General features: G+C 38.5%; 1 protein-coding gene across 1 annotated transcript in view; it reads right to left on the reverse strand.

Moving 5' to 3' along the window:
- Positions 1-24,408, reverse strand: part of fstl4 (follistatin-like 4) — a 123,216-nt gene that overhangs the window by 52,630 nt on the left and 46,178 nt on the right. Inside the window, exons 3-4 of the mRNA XM_072375608.1 lie at positions 19,221-19,411; positions 14,767-14,887 (exon numbers count right to left, since the gene is read on the reverse strand). Of these exons, the coding sequence (XP_072231709.1) occupies positions 14,767-14,887; positions 19,221-19,411 (312 nt within the window). The remainder of the gene's footprint in view (positions 1-14,766; positions 14,888-19,220; positions 19,412-24,408) is intronic.

Below are 24,408 nucleotides of genomic sequence, written 5' to 3' on the forward strand. Positions count from 1 at the left end.
TTAAGCCAGAAAGATTCTTCTTGTTGGAGCTTTATTTGTAGTACATCACCTCATTAAAGTGGTCTGTGTGTGTGGCTTGTGACTAGGGTATGGTATAGAAATATATAAACAACTAGAATAAAAATTAAAAATGTTTTAACCCCCGAGCAACCTCAGCAAATATCGTTTCAGTAGATTGGGTTGAATGGCAGCTTGTTATCACAGGAGATGCTGTGTAGTAACACTTTGTGCCAGAGAATCACAATGCACTCCTGAGAATAAAGACTTTGGAGATTTGGGATTACCTTCTCCCCTATCATCCACCTCTCTCTCTGTACTGTACTCTCACGCTTCAAAACGTTTGACTGCTTCAGCTTCCTGAACCTGTCAAAGCAGCATTTTCAAGGTCGACTGAATAAAAACTCTGGCTTTAGAAAATCTTTGAAAACCACTAAATGGTATTGGCAGCTTGTATGTGTGCTCAACAGAAGAACTGTAATTCCTTTTAACAGTTAAGGAAAGGCTCGGGCTCACTGAAAGAAAAGTTCTCTGAAGAAAGCGTTTCCCTCAAATCACCTTCCACTGAACCACATGAGGTCATAAACAGTGCTTTGCAACTGCTCTGTCATATGTGTAAGAAATCTCAGTCTACAGTACTTTAGTTAAGCTGTATTTGGTGTCATATAACAAAACTACAAATAAAGAAATCTGCTTTCAATCAGCTACTATTTGAGTGTTTTTAAAAAAAAAATATGATGCTTATTGTTTACCTTTTTTAACCTAAACAGAATGGTGAATATGCTACCTTTAACAATGATTTTCTTCTAAAAGTTCTTCTAAAATGAGGAAAGACTAATAATTTATAAAGCTTTGCCAACAAATATGACCCATGACTGTAGTGTGAAATACACATTTCAGCCATCCACAGCTCATTTCATATTGCAGCTCTCAGTACAGGATTGTGTCAGGCTCATTTTCTTTCTAGCATTAACACTTTACTTACAGAAAGAAAAGAGACAAAACTACTGAAGAACAAAACAAACAAAAAAAAAACCCAACCCAGCCCCAAAGAGGACAAGAAAACACGACTCAGCTCGAAGCTTAACACGCACTGACAGACTATGTCATGACTATTCAGTCTGGCACAGGCATGATGGGAAATGAAGGCTGTCACAACAGCCTACACTTATTACACAACTGACCTACTGTGTCAAACTGCAGCTCACTCACAGGCTACTGTCAGGTCAGGAGTGACAACCTGTGGAAAGCTACTGGTTGGATGGTATCCCGCTTCACCTCACCCCACCACATATGTCAAATAAATTAAATTCCTTGGCATGCCGCCAACAAGCAGAGAAAAGTACATTTTAGGGAAAATTATTGTTTTTCTGTAATCTATTGTACCTCAGCAGCAAACAAGTAAAATCTGTGTTAGACCAAAGCTTTGATGTCATGTGCTTATTATGATAAGTTATTCACAGCCTCCATTCTTAACTCACATGTTTATCATCTATGATGTATAGTCTTTTGATTGTGTCAGAGTAATAAAAACTGTGTGCAGTTTATGCATGTGATCCCAAAAGAGTGTGTGCTGCTGGTTCTGACAGCCGCACCAGACAGCAGGCGAGGATGTTGTTCATATTATTCTGCATAATTTTGACATTTTATAATTTATAGCCTCATGGAATATAGCTAGAAACAAATCGGCCAACAACATCAAAGTTACAGGCCAGTTCAAGTCATTTGTGCCTCGGAGAACTACGACTTTTACAATTCAAATTCTGTCTACTCATAAAAGCATCATTAAAAACACTGGGTGTAAAGCACAGCTGTGTTTTCTCCTCCCTATATATATTATGTGTTTGGATACCTTCTGCATTCCACACACATTGAAATATAAGCTGCTAGCTTCCAATACTGCATCTGGACACTTTGTCATTAGGATAAACTTGACTGAGCGCATTTCTGAGCGAAACCTGTAAACATCCAGCTGTTGACAAAATATTCTACTGCTAGTTACAAAACTCAATTGCAGCTCAACACTTGTTATTCCTCCAGTCAAGGTGGTTTGCGGCTCACTTCCTTCAGACCTCCTGTCTCCCTGTATGTGAGTAAGATTGTACAAAAATAAAAGATGTATCTTATCTTCTATGTCTGTATCGTAGTGTTCCATTTTCTTCAGCAGTCTTCATTGCTGCCCCACATTTTTTAAGCATGTTCTGTAAACTTTACCTCTCTCCTCACACTGTTTCTCTTTTTGTCCACATGATCCCTGACCGACACCGGTCTCAGAGATACAAAATCATCATGACTTCCTAACGCTACATTATCTGGCTGGTGGAGGCAGGCAAATGTGTTAAAATGAGGGAGACAATGTGGAAAACAATGAGAATAAGTGTGTGTTTCTGTAAGTATGAGTTTTTCCCATTTTTTTAGTAAGCCAGCGAGTATATTTGGACGGGGTCAACATACTCTATTAGGGTTGATTCAACTTATTTTCTGGGTTTGAGTGAACACATCTAATGTTAGTTATTAAATTAAACAGCATTGCTTTTGTCAGTTTTAACACAACTGACATGAATAACATAGGCCAATCACTCACAAATACAAATAAATTTTTTGCCTTCCCTAGTTGAAAACAGAAATGGTGATAAATTCTTGTTTTGTGGCAAAAAACCACACTTTTACAAACGCTAACCAAGTAGTTTTGTTTCCCAGCCCTAGCCTAACTGAAAATGAACCAACAACAGTGTAAATAACAAAGAATAGAGCAAGGGAGGAGCAATTCACCTCACAAATTAAACCAGCATCAGTCATAGTGGAGGTCACGCTTGGTATCTGACTAAAGAAGAAGAAAAAAAAAGAAAATGGGAATGAGGCTTGGCACACAGAGAGAAGCAACACACATATGGAATGAAGATAAACTGGCAGTGAACAAAGCTTTGAGAAAATTACACATAAACAACAGGTGTGGCACAGTCAGCAAAGTAAGACCATACTAAACAGAATAAACTAGGGACACTTTGAAAAAAAACAAAAAACAGGAAGTAGAGGCTAATGAATGAGCAACAGACTCGCAAAGATACTGAAAACCCTAAAATCGAAAGACAAGGTCACTCTAAAACAAGGAAAGAGAGAAAAACCCAACATGTCATGATACAAAGAACATAAAACCCACAGCCCATGACAGCATCTCTTGAATAAATTAATTTGTGGGTATTTACACTTCCTGATTTTAGCGAGATGAACCTTGTGTCCACTGCAACAACTTGAGAATTAATTTTTCTGTCACAACAAAACAGCTTTTTTTTTTTTGCACACCACCACAAAACCATTAGATTTCACGTCATTTCAACATCACATGCCACCACCACATATTACACTGTGATTTCTCATATTGCTATGAGAACAGGTTGCACTGAACACACCTTTCCATGCAGCTCTTGCTCTTTATCACTGAGCTGTTCGAACATGTGAAAACATATAATCATGCAGCACATACATTTCTAAATACTTGCTATCTTTCCGTTCCTCTTCTACTTAATCATTTGTAGCTTCCCTCAAGATCCTATAATCTCCTAGCTCCCAGCTTATTATAAGTAGACAGACGCATCGTTCTGCAGTCTTTGTTAGCCTTTGAATATGGAGGAGCTGACATAAAAGGACGTTAAGGTGTTTGTTTGAGTCTGTGATGTCTGCATTTTGTGCCTTGCACTTTCATTCGTCTCCTACTGATTCCACTCTCTTGTGGAACAAAGCGTTTGTTGTTCTGCTTGTCCAGTTCAGCTTGGTAATGTCAGGGTTGGCCTCCACAATACAAGCTCAGAAGAAATGATCATTAAACGAAACCTTCCTGGTGATTTACTTTGCCCATTTCTGTTTCTACCATCTTCTGAAAGAACATTTCTTAAGCCAAATATGGTGGATGCTGGAGGTGATTTTGTTGAGGAGATGCGAAGAGTAAAAAAGAAAAAGAGAACCTCCATATAAGGATGCAGTAACAGTGTGGCAGACTCACACCCATACAGATTCACACTTGTTTGAAATTGAAGAGGGGTGTTAAAATAAGAGGAAGAAGGGGGTGGGGTGGGAGGGGGGTATTCCACAGCAAAACCGAGAGAAGGACCAAATCAATGGAGACATGATAATGAATTATATCCTTGCCAGAGAGGAGTTAGAGGAGAGAGATAAAAGCAGACCACATGCTGTGCCACTAACAGCCTGAAGGCTGCTGCTTCTGAATTATGGTGTGCTGGAATACACTTGCTACCCTCGGGACCCATTGGTTGCAAACAAAAGAGAAAGGAAAAAAAATAGAAGTAACAAAGTCGCAGAGAGAGGAGGCGACTAGAAAATAGATGTTGGTGAGGGTAACGGGTGAAACCAAAGCCCCTTGTGGTTCTGCAAAGCATGGATTTACATCTCTTTGGTTAATTAGAGACATAACAGTAAAATTAAAGAGGTGGAAATAAAAAGACAGATGGATAGAGGAGGGATTCTGTGAAACAGGGGCAGTGCTGAATGGGATTCATCAGTAAGTGTAAATGTCTGGTAAAACATTGAGAGTAAACAATAAGAAGTCATGACTTAATGATTCTTAAATGATGCTTTGGCTGTACTGTGAAATTTTAGCATGAGAATTTGTCCCCCAACAGCAATATTATCTCTACTCAGAAGCCCAGGATTACTAAACAACTGTGAGCGGCAGAGATTCACACCACTTTTTCAGCAAACATTAGTCTAACTGCTCTCTTTGTTCTTCCTCAACAAAAACATCCTGCTGAGATGGTTGCAGTTTAGGAACCTGATTTAGATGAGCCTTTTCACATAGAAATGTTAAATGGACTGCATTTATTAAGTACCTTTCTACAATTGTTGACTAAAGTTATTTTCAGTGCGAGCCAGACTCAAACACTCACACATCCAGCACTTTTTTATTCAACAAATGGAGCACAGTTCTCTGTTATACACACTCATGCCGATGAATGCATCGGGGATCGCAGTATCAAGACACTTTGTATTTAATGTTCTTTTAGATTTACTCAGCAGACAGTTTTATACAAAGCAACTTACTACTGCGGAGCACATTTTGGGGTATTGTGTGGTTCAGTCTAAACGCCTCAAACTGAAGCACAACTACCTCACCTACAGAGATACGGCCACCCCAGGAGCACTCAGATTGGACAACCAACTTCTAGATCAGTGATGACTCTTTCTAACTCCTGAGCCACAGTTGCCCCAGATGTGAGCAAAGTGCATCAATATACTCAAAATATTGCAAAATGATTAATATAAATCCAAATATGGGATAAAGCTTAATTTTTAAGCCGCAGGCTGCTGGTGGCTTATTATCCTTAATGCACATGCGGCACAATGGTAACCTTAACCACACTTGTTATTTAATTAATGTCATTTTTAATCGTAACATGTGTCTGCGAATCTTACACTTTTATACATCATCCATCTCTGATGTTAACCTACTTACTTTTTGCTTTGTAATTTAGATTTTGAGAGTACAGAGTACAGAGCCCCCCCCCATCTCCATTAATTTACTAATTCATAACATTTCCTAAGATTACTTGCATCCCCCACAGAACAAGTTAGATTTCTCACATTCAACAGTCTTTCTGTGACTGTGTGAGAAAAATAAAGTTAACAGTTTAGGTGACTGAGTGAGTTTTGACCAGTTGAGCAAATTAAAGCTGCAACGGCCCCTCATTTCTGAAAATGTAACACATCTTACATCATATTTAGTTTTTCTAGCTTGAAGCCAAAACTCAAAAGCTTTCGCTTTAGCTTAAATGTACTTTCTGCAGTGGAAGCCTTCATACAGTTTCCTCTATGTAAACTGGCCTTGTAACCAGAGAAAAAAGGGGAAAAAAGAAATCAAATGAAAGAAAAATAAACCCTTCACAAACATGTTTGTGCATTTCACTGTGATAGTATGGTGTGAGATACTGTCTTCAGCTTTGGCTTGTGTCATTGCAGTTTTTATCCTAGAAAACATGTCATGGTGCAAGATTCACAACTGCTAATGATGACATGGAACACTTAAAGTTACCATGAACAACAGCAGCATGGTGTAAAGCTAAAATCTGAGGCATTAACTGGCTATGTGCGTCTATATCAGACCTAACTCAGAGTACTTGGTGCATTTCTTCATGAAACTGATGTCCTGTTAGCCTAAGCAAAAGCATTGCCATCATTAGCAACATCATAAATATTTTCACGTGTCCCTCCAAGTGTGGTCTCTGCTTTACAATTCTGCTGGTGAACATGTTAAAAAAGATGCTCATAAGTGAACTTTTGTAGGTCTAGTATCAGGATTTTAAATCATTATTATCATTCTTTATTTAGACAATGCCCAGCCGCCTGTTTCCTAGCTTCTGGTTTTAAAAATAAACTGGCCTAATCCCCACATGGGTATGGCTCTGAGACATGATAGCTGCATTGATCGTCTCTAACTCTCTAAAAGCAAGAGGAATGTTTGTAATGCTATATTTGTGCAGTAGTTTGGGCTCTTTTATTTTGAAATTTTATTTTTTTTATTTTATTTTGAAAAATTGAAACATTTTACACCCAGAAGCCCTCAGGAGTCTCCACAATCTGGAGTTTTCAGGACTGTACTGTATAAATTTCCTCTTTGACGAATGGAGCTATACCAGAGAGGTGAAATGCCGAGTACAGAAAAGACCATCACACTCCACTCGCATATAAAGACAAGGAGTGTGCATTTCTTCTGTTATTAAAAGACTCCAATAAAGTTAGCCTTTCTCTTTTAAACGTGTGATTTCACCCAGAAGTACAGCGATGAAAATACTGTACAGTGTACGTCAGTCTGACAGAGCTGAGGGTTTCACTGAAGAGTGCTACACAGGACCTCGGACGCCGTTCGCTTAAAGTACATTTGTAATATCATAAAGCAAGCAGATGGCCCACTGGCTCAATTTACCCTTTGAGCACACACCTCATGTTGTTTTGCCTTGATGCACACAGTACGTCTGCGCTTGTTGTGAAGGAGCTCAACAGACACTTTCAGAATGTCCTCTTATGTTTCATTGTTGGCGCTCCCTCTGCTCATCTCTCGTTCTGCTTGTCCCATTGTTAAAGACGTCCACCTGTCTGCAGTGTTTACACTTGGGGATAAAGCAGTCCTGAATCTCAAACCACACGCAACTTTAATCCTTAATTGTTGAACGTGTGGAGAGTTCAAATTGTCTAATTTACTGTACGTCTGGCTGTATGTTCCTCTGCTGTTTTACCTTCTGCTCTGCGGGGAATTAGCTGCATCGGGGAAGTGTTGCACTAAATAAATGATTCAGAGATTAAACAGACAGCCACAGTTTCCATGGCAACAAACAGAGCATCTCTTGCTATTGTCAGGATACTGCTAGGTGACCACTGGCTGTGAGGGGTTATTGAAGCATTTGTGAGCATTTCAGAGTATGTGAGGTGCATATTTATTTGTGCATACGTGAGTACACGAGTGCCTGTATTTGTGAGGTAGTTATACGGACTGAAGAATTAACTGGCTGCTTGCCATGTTGCTTTATGCCAGAAAGATATATTACATTCCTTGTTTCCACTGTTTTACAAAACCTTTTCTAAACTTTTTCTGTATTATATTTGTAGCGGGATGTGATAAGATATAAGGATTTATCTGAAAGTTCTCACTATCTATAAAAGTCTTATTTAACCTAATTTTTGGGCACCACCTTCAATTGAAGGAAAAAGACAGAATCTTACGATTCTGGTATGTTAAATTAATAATTAATTAATTCCAGTCTCATAGTTGCTACTCATGAATTCTCGTTTGGTTGGTCTGACAAATATTGAATATCTGATCCAATATTCTCAGAAAGAGGGTTGTTTGTTGGTTCAGCTTAGTTAGCACTCATTAAGTCATTAATGCATCCACCTCAGTTTATGGCACAGGTCTGTGAAAGAGGGACTGAGAAACTCCCCCAAAATGTTTTCATGGGCCAAAGGTTGGTGTAAATTTCTCTTCCTTGGTGTAGAAATCCCCCATCTGATATTCCCACACTGACCATCCCACAAAAGAATGTTGGAGTCATTTAAAGTCTTAAGTTTGTATTAAATTCCATACTTGAGTTCGCTACATATAGAGCAACCATCTGACGACCAACAAAAGTTTCTCAACTATGGGATAGAAATAGCTAGGGTTTAATTTAGAGTCACCAATCAACCTAACATGCATGTTTTTGGACAGTACGAGAAGGCCACAGTACCCAGAAAGAACCAATGCATACACGACGCAGTAAGGCCCCAGCCGGGAGCCGACGGTGCTAACCACCACACCACTGTGTAGCCCAACTTAATACTGCTGTTAGCTAAATATGGCTAAAGGTTTACAGATTGCAAAGTAACTGAATGACTTGTTAGATAAATAGTTTTCCAACTTACTGGTACACAGAGAAGTCTTTCCAAAATTCAGACCAAAAGTTTGGTACCCAATGCAAAAGTTCACACTAGGACAAATGTAACGGAGATGATGGTTCCACAAAGGAATGAGTAGAAAATCAGGAAAGAGACATCAAAGGAAGCAGCTAAGAAAGTAAGTGATGAAGTTGCAAGTTATGTAGGAATACATAATCAAATAACACTCTAATATCATCCTGCATGATATATCTGTGAGGTCACTGTAAAGAGTGCATGTAGTGCTCTTTTACAAGACTTTACAGCATACAGGACTGGCTATAAAAGAGGTTCTCTCAGTGCAACATGTAAAAAAGTTGGATCAAAGCCTTTAAAGTCCCTTACCTGTGACTGGAACTAGTGGACAATGGGTAATTATCCAGGAATAGACAAGGCACTTGGAAGGCACCAAAACCCTTTAGACACACTAGCAATTAGCTGTTAAGGTCCACTGAGCAGTAATGATGAATTAGAAATAAACTAGGGGTGGGAAGGGAAGGTAAGGGACAGGAAAGGAAAGGTGTGCAAAAGAAGAGGAAAACACAAACAGGACGAGAGGAGATAAGATAATGATATTGTTGAGATAATATGGACAGGAAACAATAGAAAGCAGAGTAGAGAAAAAAGGTGCAGGGGATGTTTTGTAGAGGAATGCAAAGGAAAACTCAAAGACCTCCACTTCAAAGTCACTTCTGGGTTGACAGGTTCGCTGGAGGTTTCTCACCCACTTGGCTGTCAAAGGAAAACAGGCTCCCCTTGTAAAAGTGATATCTGATCTCAGCAAGATCATTTGTGCAGATTAAGGACAAACTTGAGCAACATAAAAGATCAAACCTTGTCAGGAGCTGCTGGGCAGCAACCAAGAGATATTATCTTGCAATACAGGTATCAGGACTCTCTTTGAGCCTCTATGTACAGACAAGACAACATGGAGAAAGGGATGAATATAATCATGGTCTACAGATATAGATGATACACATTAACTGGAAACAACAAAAGAACATGTTTATACAGAAGATGTCGAAGATTTTGATATCTCAGTTCCACACCGTGATTGAATGGCAGAACAGGTCTTACATTTTGAACACAGTTACACAAATGCAACCACAAACTGGTTGCTACTCTGAGTTAACACATCTGACAAGTTGTTTTAGCAAAATAAAGGCAACACTTTGTGCTATCTTTCCTGACACAAGTTTTGTTTACAGAAGAGTCACGTTCTGACTTTGTCCCCATTACTTTTAAGAAGGAAAATATTCGAAGATACTAAATAATAACTAATACTACTCAATACTAACACTAACTAATACTAACTTTTAGAAATGTCTATTTCCACAGTAGGAAAACATGCCATGCACTATAAATACAGAATGAATACATTTGTATTGTCTGAATAAAGGAAGAGGGAGACACAATTAATCATCACTGACTTATGAACTCTTATGACTTATGAAACTCTTTCCTCCAGTGATTAAAAACTGTGCGGCTTCAACACACCAAAGGAGTTTATCCTTCTCTGCACATATAGGTATTGGAGCAATTGCATTCTCCAATCTTAATTTTACCACTTAACAAATTCAATGCTGTCAAACGGTCCAAATGTGATATCACTGCAGGACTTAGATGATGCTGCAGCAGTGGGTGTGAGTTTTTTACTATTGTTGACTCCATAGTAACCCAGGCTGCGCCTTTTCGATGCACTGTCAAGCAATTTTTCCTGCTGTCATTACCGGTTCCTCTACACATGAGAAAAATCTCATTGGTAGAAAGATGATTGCACTTTTTTGCCTTTGAGCCTTATAACTTTTATATGACTCATAACTCATAACTTTTATATGAATTAAATATTGTTCTGGTTTATCAATGGCAAGGTATGTAACTTTTAATTAAACCCTTAAAGCCTCTCCTCAGTTTAACATGCTGCTACCTACAAAGCATTTCTATGTAACTAAGAACCCAGACACAATGCAGCTTGAATTCAAACTGTTTTCATTTCAAGTTTTCTTTTTCTTCCTCTTACTGTTATCACTTAACCCTTCTACATTATGTGCAGCAAAAAAATATGACATGGAAACATTGGTCAAATGGTCTGAAATCCTTTCCACAAAGTATTTAAGACACTGATCATCAAATACAAACACATCCAAAAACCTCTGAAACCTCTCACCCAGAGACGAATTACATCTCTATCCAGTGAGGAATTATAGCTATATCAGTTTTCCCTCCATTTCCACTTTTTATCACATCTCCAGCAGGCCTCTTCCCCCAGAAAAGAGGTGCCTTTCTCACCTTCCTTAAAAAGCACTTTACTGATCTTCCTTCCAACTCCCTTCTCATGATTCCCTCCTCCCCTTCCCCTTGATAGGCCTCTTTCTCTTCTACCTCCATCTCATCCTCCTCTCATTCTCTTCCTCCCTCACCATCTCTACTTAACTCTCTTGATTAATTAGTGAGAACTGCTGAGAGGCAGAGCTAGCACAGCTCAGGATCTCCATATCATTCCTCTCCTTATGAATCATGGAAAATAAAAACTCACAGCAGAGGATAAGCTTAGACTTGAAGATCTGCATGTGGGAGAGAGATCTTCGGAGAAGGAAAATCAGGAAAACTGTCCTGGTCCTAATTAGAGGCTCACTCTCTGTGTTATTCTGCAAAAAAAAAAAAAAAAAAAAACATCTAACCACTAGCTTACTGCACTTCAGTTTGACAACTAATGGGTTGACAGCACATGTATCTTATTCTCACCCACACTTAGCTTCTAATTCTCTCTCTCTGGTGCTACCCCGCTGCTTTATTCTAACATCTTGTCTTTTTTCCTGGTAGTTTCCCCCTTCACTCCTGAGATGCTCTCTGGATGATCCACAGTCCGTCATGAAGATTTTATGAAACAAGCAGGCTTACACGAGCTCAGCAGTATTTGCCACAATCAGACCTTTCTGCTGCAGGTCTCTGCAGGATCTGGAGGCCCTCCAACATTCTCAAAGCCTTTATATCATCTTTAAATTGGTCACAGTCCTGATGTGTGTAGATCCTGATGTGTTGTGAAGTTCCCTTATGGCTTTCGTCTTTGACAGAGTTAACAGATAAATCTCCTACCCATTTATCTATAGAGCCTCTACAAGTCGACGGTGCCTTTAATGTTACACCAGCATCATCTGGGACAAATGTAAGCGCCCTCTTGACAAGCTACGACAAAATGTTCATCCCACGGGCTGGGCATGCTGTGGTGTGTGTCAACTTTTCCTATTTTTTAATGAAATTATATTGTTACACAACTGGATTTCCTTATTTGAGAGCAACATATCACCACAATATAATACAATAAAGTCTGAATAATACTAAGGTATAATTCAGCGCAAATTTTCCAAAGCTATCTTTGTATTCTACCCAGCTACCTTGTGAAAAGATATATTGACTCATACCATGCTGAGGACCAGGCACAGTAGTGAAGCTAGTATTTTAGAATCTAGTACAGATATCTCAGACTGAATTAAAGCTCACGCATTCTACATGATGCACATGCAGCCCATGTGATACAACAGGGCAGTTTTATATATTACACATGTAGCAACAGAGGAGCTCTGACCTTCTCTGACCATATACATTACATCTGTACCTGACAGATATCCCTCAGTAAGCGTGCTCACTTATCAGCTCTAATGCTAATGCACTGTAGCCTTTTGACGAACAGTTACTGTGATCAGGCATCAGTGGTCGTGTCCGTGAGGGAAATTCCTATACATTTACTAGTGTATAATTACAGTGGCTCTAATTCAGAAACAAAGGGCACATGTACAAGGCATCCTCTCCTGCCCAATGTTGACTCTGTAACAGAGGTAACCCTGTGAAACCGCACACCATTAGCACACCTTAGAGCTAATTTAAAGCTATTACGTTGTTATCTCTACTTTGAAATGTGCTCTATGGGAATGCTGATTCCCCAGTTGGACTGAACAATAACTCAATTCTTTTTTTCCCTTTTGCGCCGGCTTTCAGATAAAAAAAAAACAAAACACAGAATTATTGGTGTAAACTGCAATACAGGCGACTGTACAGAAGTGCAGCCTAGTGCTGAACCCCAAATTGTTGTTGACAGACAGATTCGGTGATAATTAATTACTTGTTTAAGTAATTCATGAAAACATCCCCTTTCACTTGGTCTTGACACGAATAATCCCAAGGGATAAAATGTTTCTAAAAAATGCTCTGTATCAGTAAATCTTCACTATAAGTCTCCCCAGCTATTTGTAATAATAACCACATCATAAACTCATGTAGTACTACCTACATGTATGTATATATATATATATATATATGAATTATTAATGTATAAAAAAATCCCTGCACTGCTTGAAATAAACCTAATTCTGAATGTCTGACACACAAACGTAAACAAGATTGGCGTCTGCCATTAATTATCAGTAATCTATTTGAATACATCATTACAATTCAGTTCAAAGCCATATGCTTAAAGAAAAAAATAAGGTGTTTAAGTGGAATCCACTTAAGAGAGGTGACATGGAGGCAGACAAGTAATGTGATAAAAAAAAGAAAGTCAACAAACACAACCGGCTTGGCTTGTAAAATGTAAAATAAGAGGGACTGGATCGATAAAAATGTAATCAGGTGCAGTCTCTGACTGTATTGTTTTCTATTCAATTTGTTAGAAAAAAAAATAAGAGATGTACAAGGCAACGGAACATAGCTTTGTAAAGTTATGTGCCTGTCAAGGTTTATACGTTAAATAACGAAATAATAGGCCAATATTTTTAGTATGAGATGAACAGTGAAGCTGAGTTGTCCTCTTGGGAAACTGGTTGGGACTCCTTTATCAAAGCTACAGCACAGAATGATGGCATCGTCAGAAGGGAACCATGAGAACTAAAGGAGGATTGCTGAGAATGCTCTTTCACATTTGTGTGCTGAGTTATAAGATCCCCACAATACACGATGCGGCCATAGCCGGTGATTTAAATGTTCACCTGAAATCAGGCATTTGGCTTGAAAAAAGGATATCAACCAGGGAAACATATCATCATTTAGGTCCATTATTGGTATTCTCTATTCCAAGCTTTTATCCATATTGTGAATTTCCACTCTGCTAAGCACACCTGTGATTCCTGGCTGCTCTGTTTCCCAGACCACTCACTGGAGAGAGCACTGACTGCATCCCAGGATACAAACACACACACACATACACGCTCACACAGTTATGCTAAGGCACACAATTCAAAGCCATTAACACTATCCAGAACACCAGATGTGCCACTCAAACATAATTACTCCCCCTTGGTGTTGCCTTTTTGCAGTCCAACGGTTAACCTTGAGCTTCATCTGATCAATAGCTTGTTATTGCTCCCAACCCACCTCTTCAGCTGCTTGTCAAACATAAAAACATTGACAAATGCAACTTAAAACCCGTCAGGCAAATCTGTAGGTAGATAAATACCTTGCAATGTCTGCACACTGCCCATCTGGAGGGTGAAACGAGAGTAACTGAATAATGGCGGGATGGTTTCTATTAAAACCAGTCATTAGGAGGCTGAATTACTGGTGAGGCTTAATAGACCTGAACAAGCTAAAAGCAAAGCTTTGGAAATGGCCAGCTGCCATTGCTAACTGCTATATTGATAAATTCTGTCAGTCTTTATTGCCTGGTTGGGTTCAGTCCTCAGTTACTTCACTGCCAGTTAAGGAAACATGTGGAGGACAAAAAGACAGGAAGAAAATGAAAAAAAAAAAGGGATTTTAAAAATGACAGTGGGTCGCCTTGGCACATAGCGATTTTCATGCCAGTTCTAGGGTTACCCTAGTGGTGATGGAACTGATTATTGCTCTTAATAGGGGAGAACCTGTATTGGCTCTTAGCCACCTGCCGGCTTAAACCTCAAAGGCTATTGCAGCAGTTCCAGGAGCTATAATCAAGGCTGGCTCTGGACACACAGATTAGTGCACAATTATTAATGCATCTGTTTCTGAAACACTTTTATCCTGTTGGCTGCAACGGAGAGGATCAGAGCTCACCGGGTTCTAAATGCTGGTGACAGTAATCTGTGTTTTAAAGATGTGCGTGACATTTGTATTGCACTGTATGTCAACTAAGTGGAAATAATAATCTTGTGTTGGCAGAACGGGTTGATAGGCATTAATAATTCTAAATTCATTTACAGGAAAAGCTCAAAACTTTATAGCCTCATTAAAAAAATATTTTATGTCTAATAGATACGATTTTTTACTGCAAACCATTTTCTCAGCTCTTTTTCATCCTTGGATTCTGACAGAAATGGGGCAGGAAAACCTGCCAAAACAAGAGAAGGAAGCCGTTTAAAAACGAAGTGAAATAAAACTTACGAAAAGCTGTGTAGAATTCGTGTAGGCTGAGGTGTCCATCGTTGTTGTAGTCATCATAACGCAACAGGTCTTGCATGGTGCACTCCAACAGGCTGTCCTCCAGATGCTCCTTCATTGAGATCTGATGCCCACAAACAAACAGAATGCACTGAATCATAAAGCAAAGGGCGGGTGGGGGGTTCAGTCTGGAGAGCATGAGAAAAAGCTCAATACATAGCTCCAGAATTTTAATTATTGTGTCTCTCTCAAGTTGATCTTTTTTGATTCTGTGTTATCTGCTGCAAGATTATGCACATTCAGTATAAATTAGAATAATTGTTTTAATCCTTTTTTAAAGCAGATACCATACAGTTTAATTAGATTAGTCCAGGCAGGAATCACAGATTCTTCCATTTAATTCAAATAGCACAATCGTACTCTTAGCATTTGACATGAGTCATTGTATTCTATATTGATCAATGAAATCACTTGCCTGAATACACTTAGCACTGTGAGTTTGATTGTTGAGAGTGTGCCTTTGTATCCAGTAATAATTAGGATAAGATTTCCTTTGAAGGAAAATGTCCTACTGAGTATACAAAAAAAAAAAAACTAGAACCAGCTCAAATGAACTGATTTAGTTTGTAACAAGCAAACAAATTTAGTTTATCCAAAGGGACAGAGGGTAATTTTCAAGTTGAATGAATCCACAAAAGTACACTGTCATCACTCTACTTTGTATGAACTATGTCTAAAAGCTGGTTTTACAGAGATGAGTGAATATATTAGGGGGGAGTAAAACAATGATTTTTAAATCACCTCAGTTCTGTTTCAGGCAAAGCTCTCTATGTTTGTCCTGTGAGGTGTAAATATTTAATCTCATACTATGGATTATCATACTTTGTGCTGGTCCTTCTTCCACTCTTGTAAAATGGTTCAGGTCTTCCTTAATTGATTATTTTTGGTCATGGAAGAACTGGGTCCTTGATAAGGTTTTTGCAGCATCTGATTTCCTTCAAGGTTTTACCTTAGGTCAACTAATTTTCAGTCGAAATTAGAAGAGATCATAACATCGGTTTCCATAATTGAGCACATTCAGTATAAAGGCGTAGATGACTGAGCTCAGGTAACAACAGCTCTAATAACAGCTTGAGTGAATGCCTCTATAAAAAACTGAAAACAGCTTAACTCTAACCTAAAGTTTCAGGGTCACACTGGTGTCTTTCTGTGACTTAAAAATCTGCCAGAGTCAGACTATATTCTCTCCCAGGCAGACACAGAATAGTTGATACATCCTTTGATCTGAAGCGAGCTGGACTACTGTAAAAATCTATTGTCTGGTGTGTCTATCTGAAGGTTATCTGTCACACACGGCTCCAGCAGAGCAACAGAGCATGTTCTGAAGAAAACCAGGCTGGTCTGTAGCAGAGTCAATTAAATTGGGAATAAATTCTCACTGTGGTTAAGGTAGTGGACACATTGTACATATGCTTGATAGGTACCTTTGATTGTTTGGCTCAGTCTTCTTGGGGCTCAAAATCTGGGGACTCTTTCAAATTTTGATACTATGAACCTTCTTTTTAAAGATTCTTCTTTCATAAAATGTTTATACTCTTTGGTTGATTTATTTTCTTAAGTCCTATTTATTTTATTTTCCTAGATTTTATTTCTGCTTCTAATCATATCTGCTGAGATAGTTTTTATACCTTTTATGAGGATATTGTGTCATATATATATATATATATATATATATACAAACAAAGTTCATGGTTATATTGTTTTGCCATTTTCGGGGTTTTTCCTGGTGCATTTCACCAGTAACACTATACCTACTCTGTAAATTCCCAAGATGTTCCTCTGGGAAGACACTCCAGCTATTCTCCATTGTTTGTCAGTAAAGCACTGTGCCTTTCTCAGGGGAAGCATCATTGAATAGATGATGTTAAGCATTTTCATGGAGATAAACACAAGGTCAAGCCTGTGTTCAGTATCTGCAGTTGCTTTATTTTCTCTCAAAGCTGGCTCTTCTCTACAAAAGAATAGCAGTCACTAATAAAAGTGCCTCTCATTGCAAGTCTATCTCCATCAAAGGGCTGCTCATGCTGGAAATGTGGATTATTTCTCGAGTGCTTGTGAAGAATTTAAACTACACAGACCTCACTAGAATTTTTCTGTTAGCTCCCACATTTATAGTGTAAACAAACACGAATACCAATGCATCGAGGTAGTCTAAAATAACTCTAAAAATAAACATCTCTATTCTGCCCCTTAGCTTGTAACATTACTCTGCTTTGCCATCTGGTTGATTCAGTAGCACATAACAGACTGCAAATAAAAACTCAACAAATATATCTTATTTAAATGCAATTTTTCCCAGTTCTCTCATGTAAGAAAACATAGTAAGCGTTGGGCTTTTCATAGGACCTCTCAAGTTAACACTCCTGGCTGTGTACAATTAAATAGAATAGACAGTCAGGACTACAATTGTTCTTTCAATTATAGTGCTTTAATAAGGGTATGGCTTTCCTGTATTTTCTCTAACTTTACCAGACTCGCCTATATAGTTTCCCAGTCTTTGTTGTAGCTGCATTTTCTTTTCTTAGTTGTAAGAGTCGCGCTTTCCTTCCTTTCCGACCATATCTCGTGCTGCATGTCGGTGCCGATCTGAACTGATTTGCATTGTTTTTTGTTGATGGGCGCGCCCTTAACCTGCATCCGCGTTCCTGTTTGATTGACGATGTCAAACAGCCGGCCCCGCCCCCTGATGGAAGCCCTCCCTGCTTTCTCAATACAGCCATTTGATAAACGCCAGATTATAAAACATGCAGGGAGGGAAAATACACAAGTACAATAATCAAGAGTCAGAGGAAGATCCATGCAGAGAAAATTTACATGCAAAGTATTTTATAAATTAAAAAAAAAATTAAATAAACAAAAAAAAGCAGATTAATATTAAATTTAACTTAACAAGCATGAGCTCAAAGGCAGTTAGATCCACCTAAACCCAAGAGATACATGGTACCAAGCCACATAGCTACTTTTTGACTTATTTATCTTATCTATAGATTTTATGGTTTTTTAGAAAAACAATTTGATATTACAGTGGGATGCAAATACATAGCAACCACAGATTTGTGTTGCTGTTCACTCCAAAAAGCTAAATAAAGATGACAGATTCATTCTGAGCTGTGGTATGCAGCTGTATTTCTGTTCTTTAATGTAAAATGTGTTTTTAGCTCAACATGCCACCAGATTGTTACAATTATTATCATTATTTTACATGCTTTATTGGACTAGACTGGAGTCTAAAAGTATAACCGCACTTCTTGTTCGTCTCCAGCTGATACTGTATGGAGCTGCACATGTGACATGGCAGATTAAAGGATGTGACAAACTTTTTTTTACAAGTTGCTGCCTGCAGCTGACTGCAACCATATGCTCACTGTCAGACAGTTCTGCCCGTGGGCATTTGAATAAAACATTTTCAAAACCTAAGAACGGGGCTTTACCCGCTAAGCTTATCTGTGACAATAGACGGATCCCAAAGTGAAGACAGTCCAGATGAATGACTGGAGTTCCTTTAGATTCTTAAAAGCATAATCTGTGTGAAACAGAATTTATAAATTCCTCCAGAGTAAGAAGTCTTATCTTTAGATTTGTCATTGACATGCCAGCTTTGTTAAATCTTTTAATACTGCTCTACCATAAAAGGCCAAAGTCACTCAATCTTTTTTTTATTTCAAAAGAGGACAAAACTTGTCAGAATTTACAAGCAGGATAAGCTAACAAAAGATAACAGTTCTGACAGTTACTGTGGGACTTTTGACAGTATATTTAGTAGCACTTATAAATGTTCAGCTTCGAGTGAGCTTATTTTTTTTAGTTACATCATGCAATGTCTCAGTTTCTACATAACAACCAAGAGCTATACAGTCAACTCAAAATGTCAGACATTAAGAAGCCAAAATCCTGTATATGACATTTTAGTCCTGTTGCAGTCTGCTCTCAGCAGTGACATGGTTCACAGCACCCTGGCAGACTGACAGTTACTGAAATTTCAGGCATGACTGGGAGGAAATGAATTAACATCTCTGATGCTCATTTCCTGATACCAGATGATGCTTGCAATGATCCTATTTCCTCACCATAAAAATGTCAATGCCAGTTCTTTCTATGTTTTCTCCTATTTGTCCCTTCAGACACAGGTTGGAGATAACCTTTGTGAACATTTTTCATTATCTAACAAGTTAACTAAATGTTTAAGCTAGATGACATTGAATCCACTCTATAGTTAGGGTCAATAACATGATTGGGTACAAAAAGATCACCCTAGAGGTTTTTTTTAGGAATCTGTAATTTTGTAATTGTTGGATGATAAATATACCCTCTTTTCTGCAGTCATGTCATCTGTGTATACTTTTTCATGAAATTGCTCTGATACAGTAATAATCATGCTGTTTCAGCTTGAGACCCACCTTCTCCAGTTCGTCACTGACCAGCCGGCCATCCTGGTTCACATCCAGGTAATTAAACATGGTGTCCACCAGCACTCTCTTTGCCTCCATGTCCCTCTGCTGGTTCTGCTCTCCGGTCTTCAGCACTTTTGGCTGCATATCCAGCAGCATGCTCTTCAGCTTGTTGTACTCTGACATGGTACATGAACTACCTGCAAGGGTAAACACACAGATATGGAAGAAAATACATTGGATATATTTCAATTACACGAGCCTTTGGATTGTAGCTGTACATTGGATTTAATTTAATTTGCTGTTTAACAGTGGCATGAGAGGAAAAAGAGGGTTAGGGTTATCATGTTTGTATTTGTGCTTGTATGTGTGACTTTGAGCATCTACTCATTTAAGAATATCAAGTTTTTTTGTTTTCGTATTACATCTTACAGTTTTCTGGTACACAGGCTCAACATTATTACAAGTAACTCATCAGTTTACATGAAAACAAAAAGCCCATTAAGCTCAGGGTCTAAATCATGTTAGGTCTCTTATTCATGATTCTCTGCAAGTCTGTCTGATGAAGATGTGCAGAGTGAATAAGATAACTCAAATTAACCAGGTGAAACACTACATTTATTCCTTACACTTAAAAATAAATAATGATGCATGCACATATGTGATATGTGCTGAAACAACTAATTAATATTGGAGATTAGGTTGCAAATAAGCAACAGAAATGGTGAGGGTTCAGACACAGGTTTCTTTTTCTTTTCTTGAGTTCATCTTTTGGATTCATACCACAGTGTCCTGTCTGATGGCAGCATGAGAGATGCTGACAAGAGTTTGAGTGGAGGAAAGACATGTGAGCATGTCAGAAACATTGAGACAAGAGCAAAAATTAGGGAAGGAAAAATGAGAAAAACTAATATTAATGAATAAATCATTAGGTGACATTCCACCCAGAGCAGAGCAGGAGACCCCCATCTGACATCACATGTGAGAGGATCTCACTGTCAAAAGTTCTCAACAACCATGAAAACTAACCAAAACAAAATTTTAATGTTGGAAAACTCGGGAGCTTTACGTTGGAAAATAATAGATGAATACTTCTATCCTAATATCCCTTTTGGATTCCACACTAGTGGCATGATTCACTGCTGTCAAAGTATATCTAATACTGATAAGATGTCCCTACACCAGCACCAACAAAGGTCCAGCAGGGCTACAGCAGAGAGACAGCCTCCTCCTGTTTAACTCCATGTGCGAGTGTACATCAAAGATGCACATACTCCGGTTCTTATGCATATGTACACATGCATATGTGTAAATGCTTCCTGGTGAGCGAAATGTCTTTTCATATCAAGAAAAGCTCAGGGTCACCCATGATTAAGTGCTTAACAACCTCAGAGACAACATGCTCTCCTTTAATCTTGAGGACTTTTTCCTCAGTATTTTACTGGCTTCAGTGAAGAAAAATAATAAATCACCTCTTAATATATCCATGTGTGTTATGAACATTGGAATTCAAATTGAGGATTAAAAAAGAAAAAAGAAACTGTTGTCCCAAGCTTAAGAATGGAATAACAAAGCTGTTGCCTGTCATCAAAGACAAATTTGAATTTCAGTGGCTACAGTTTATTAATTCACTTACACATGCTTGCAATGCTGTCTTACGCTTATAATTGAATTGGTCCTTTAAAGGAGCAGTGTTTCAAATCCCACTCTGCCAGTTATTAATACCTTTAAAAAGCTCATCCGTGTTGCTAATAACTGTACAGTTCAAAGTTCTGGGCAAAAATTTAATTTAGTTTAGTTTAAGCTAAAGTCTGTTCAACACTTCCTCTGTTCTATTGGTAAATCAGCTGTAAACGTCTAAACCAGAGAGCGATTCTCAAGAAAAGGAAGCTACTTTATACAAAGTCACATACAAGTGGAAGCATCAGAATCTATTAGAAAAGGTGCATAGGAAACTCAAAGGGAGGTTTTTTTTTAGTTTTTGTATACTCAAATTACAGGTCACAAAATATCCAGGCCTGAATCAGGAGTTAGATTTTACTGCATTTCTTTTAAACTGTTATCATATTGGTTTGGTATCATACAGTTTTTTTAAGTGATTTTTTTATGAATGTTCTTAAAATAAAAATGATTATTTCTTACTTTATTGACTATTATGGACACAATGATGTTATCTCCGGTAATCAAATACATCTGTCAAAGTGTTTTATGTAAAGGTGATGATCAAATAAGAAAAAAGAAAGTTTTAAAAAGGAAGTAACCAGTCTAATGAATCCTGTTACATACTGTTTACCTCCTGTTTATTTCCCGGAGGCCCACATTAAGTGCAACAGGCACTCAGTCACAGAGGAATGCATATGCAGAAACAAAGCTAAATGAAACACACACACCTAAACAAATCACTGGTGACCCCTCTACTGATTACTACCTGAAGACTCACATCTGGCCAGGAAAGACATGTGAACTCCTCTTAACAAGCAGACAGTCAAGTCAAGGTCTTGGCTAAATCCCTGTTCAATGTTATTCCTGCAAGGGGAATGAGGCGTGAGATGGCTCAGACATGAGGGATCATCACCTGACCATTGTCTCTGTCCCTGCTCTGAAAGGGCAGATATTAATTCCCTCCCAAGTATTTACACCACAGCATGGAAAGAGCAATCCTCCTATTTAGACTTACTCAATCTCCACAAGTTTCTGTGTTGCAGATAGCAAGAACATTTGTAAGGAAAACGTTGCACATGTTGAAAAAGACCCAACATATCTTATGTTTGAGACAGAGGTGGATTAGAGGAACAAATTATCGTCACGACCTAAAGACCTTCATGTCCCTAAACAGAGACTAAATTTTACACCTGAACGTTACCGTGAATCCTAATCTCTTTCTTTGCTGCATACAGCTTGTCCTTTGATTCAGTCTCCCTCATTCTGCTGAGCTCAGCAGCTGCAGCACTGGCAGAGAAATATCTGTCTGTATTACAGCGCATCCACCCCTGACTCTGTTTTATTGTACTAGAGGGACTAGGACTCTCTTTATTGCCCGTTTGAAATGTTAGCTGCTTAAGCGAGTGATCCGAAGCTGCTCGCTGCGTGGACGCCCAATGTCCCGGAGACGGAGCTAAACTGCGCTCTTCAAAACATCCTCCAAGCTCCAAATTCATAAATGCCAGGCAGAGAGAAACAAACAGGGATGGAAATTAAATTCTCTGCCACGCTAAAGGGAAAAGGATGGTATGCAAGGACAAACAGCCACAGAAAATTAAAAAAAAGGAAATTAAGGAAGGCTTGAAAGACAAGTTAGACAAAACAACAACAACAAAAAATGGAATTGCAATGAACCTGCTGGTGCATCACTGCCTGGAGAGCAGATTATTTACACTTGCCTTCATTCAGTGCAGTGTGATCAAAGTTGGAGGTCACAGATTGTCTTGGATTTCCTCTAATAAATTAATAATGATGTGTCTTTGCCATGTGTTCCTTTGGCACACCAAACAAATAACATAAGAAGAAATTCTCTTCCCCTGACCTAACACTCTCTGCCTCCTGCAGCACCACCTCCCATCAAGCCCAAAATCTGAAACATGTTTTTTTCCCTGCTGTAAATAATGGTGCAATCTGCAGTAGGTTGTCTCACACACATGTTGATGAGTCACATCGCAGGATTCATTTGAATACACTTTCCCCCCGAAATTTGGGCACTGCAAAGAAAACCTTATATAAAAATCCTTGCAATGGTAGTTTTGTTCAACAATAAAACAGACAGAATTGAGGAAGGTTCTGTAGAAACGACCCTAAAATCACTGTAACATAAGTGTGTGTACAGTCTATCAGAGTGGGAGATTCTGCCAGGTAAAATATGGAATCTTTTCATAAAATTAATCCCAATCTGCACTATAGTTTAATGTGTTCTTCCACTGCCCACACTGCAGTTTTCAACATGACAGACTTTGTGTTTTTTTGTGTAAGTTGCTAACAAACAAACAGCAGTCACAAACCTTTTTTAAGATGCAACAAGCAGCTCATTTGCACGTCCTCCACATTTTTTTACACACCTTAATTTGCAAGAATCATTTTCTCAGCTTTGCACTTTGCAAGAGGTCCTAATTACAATCTGTCCAAAAGGCAGATTAAAGCATATTATTTTCTTTCTTAAATGTAAAAGGAATCAAAGCCTTATTTCTTTTATAAAAAATTATTCAAGGCCAAGAAATGCTGAGGAGAGTTGTGCTTTTTTTGTGCTTTTTTGCTGGTTCGATTTCAAATACACTGAACAATTAGTGGAGAATTTCAATGGAGAGAAATAAACAGGCCACATCAGTCATACAGTTGATGCTAGCTAGATGTGTATGAACAAGAGAAAAAAAAGCAACTCAAAAACTTCTGTACTTATTGGAGTTCTGTGGCGAAAAGATGTAGAGAGGGACGGGAAATCCAATGCATGATTCCTTCTGATGATGAAACCTCCCTACAATGCCCTGCAGCATGTAAAACTGCTCTGTGTTAAATTTATGTCTGCCTGACCTCCTCTGGCTGAGATGATGGGATTATTTACTGCTGTGCTGCCAGTGTTCTGCGAAGATGCAATAGTGATGGACCTCCCTTCCAGATAATTATGGATATGACGGACACTCTCTGCTCCAGAGGGCAGCAAGGTCTGTGAGAGCGGAGCCAATCTCGGAAGGGTGACACAAGTCACAGAAGAGCCTCATAATGCATAATCACAGTTGGCAGCTGTTTAAATTGGCTTACTGTGAGCTCCCGAGTTTATCCAACATTTCTTCGGTGACTGTTGTGACAGAAAATACTTTAACCTTTAATGTTCTTCAGTTGGATATTCATCATTGTTGGCTTTTTTAAGTTAGTAGTTTTTCTTATAGAGACTTGTCGTACAAATTTGAGACAGAAATACTAATCTACTATACATAAAATGTCTTAAGTTAAAAGATTAATCAAAATTACATTTGTAAGCTTCTGAAGTGTGACAAATTTTATCTGTGCTTTGGTGCCACTACAAATTGAACATCTTTTGAACTTTAGACCAGTTGCTGGACATGGAAATATATATAGAATGGAATTGAGTTTGGCTTTTTGTCAATATAATCCCTGAAAAAACTGGCTACTTAAAAACGCAGATTTATGCAGCTACTGCTATTTCATTGCTAAAGGTTGGCTCACCAAGATAAGCAGTAGGCGGTGCTAA

Source organism: Leuresthes tenuis, unplaced genomic scaffold (assembly GCF_036924035.1).
Source record: "Leuresthes tenuis unplaced genomic scaffold, fLeuTen1.0.hap1 SCAF_21, whole genome shotgun sequence".
NCBI classification, from domain to species: domain Eukaryota; kingdom Metazoa; phylum Chordata; class Actinopteri; order Atheriniformes; family Atherinopsidae; genus Leuresthes; species Leuresthes tenuis.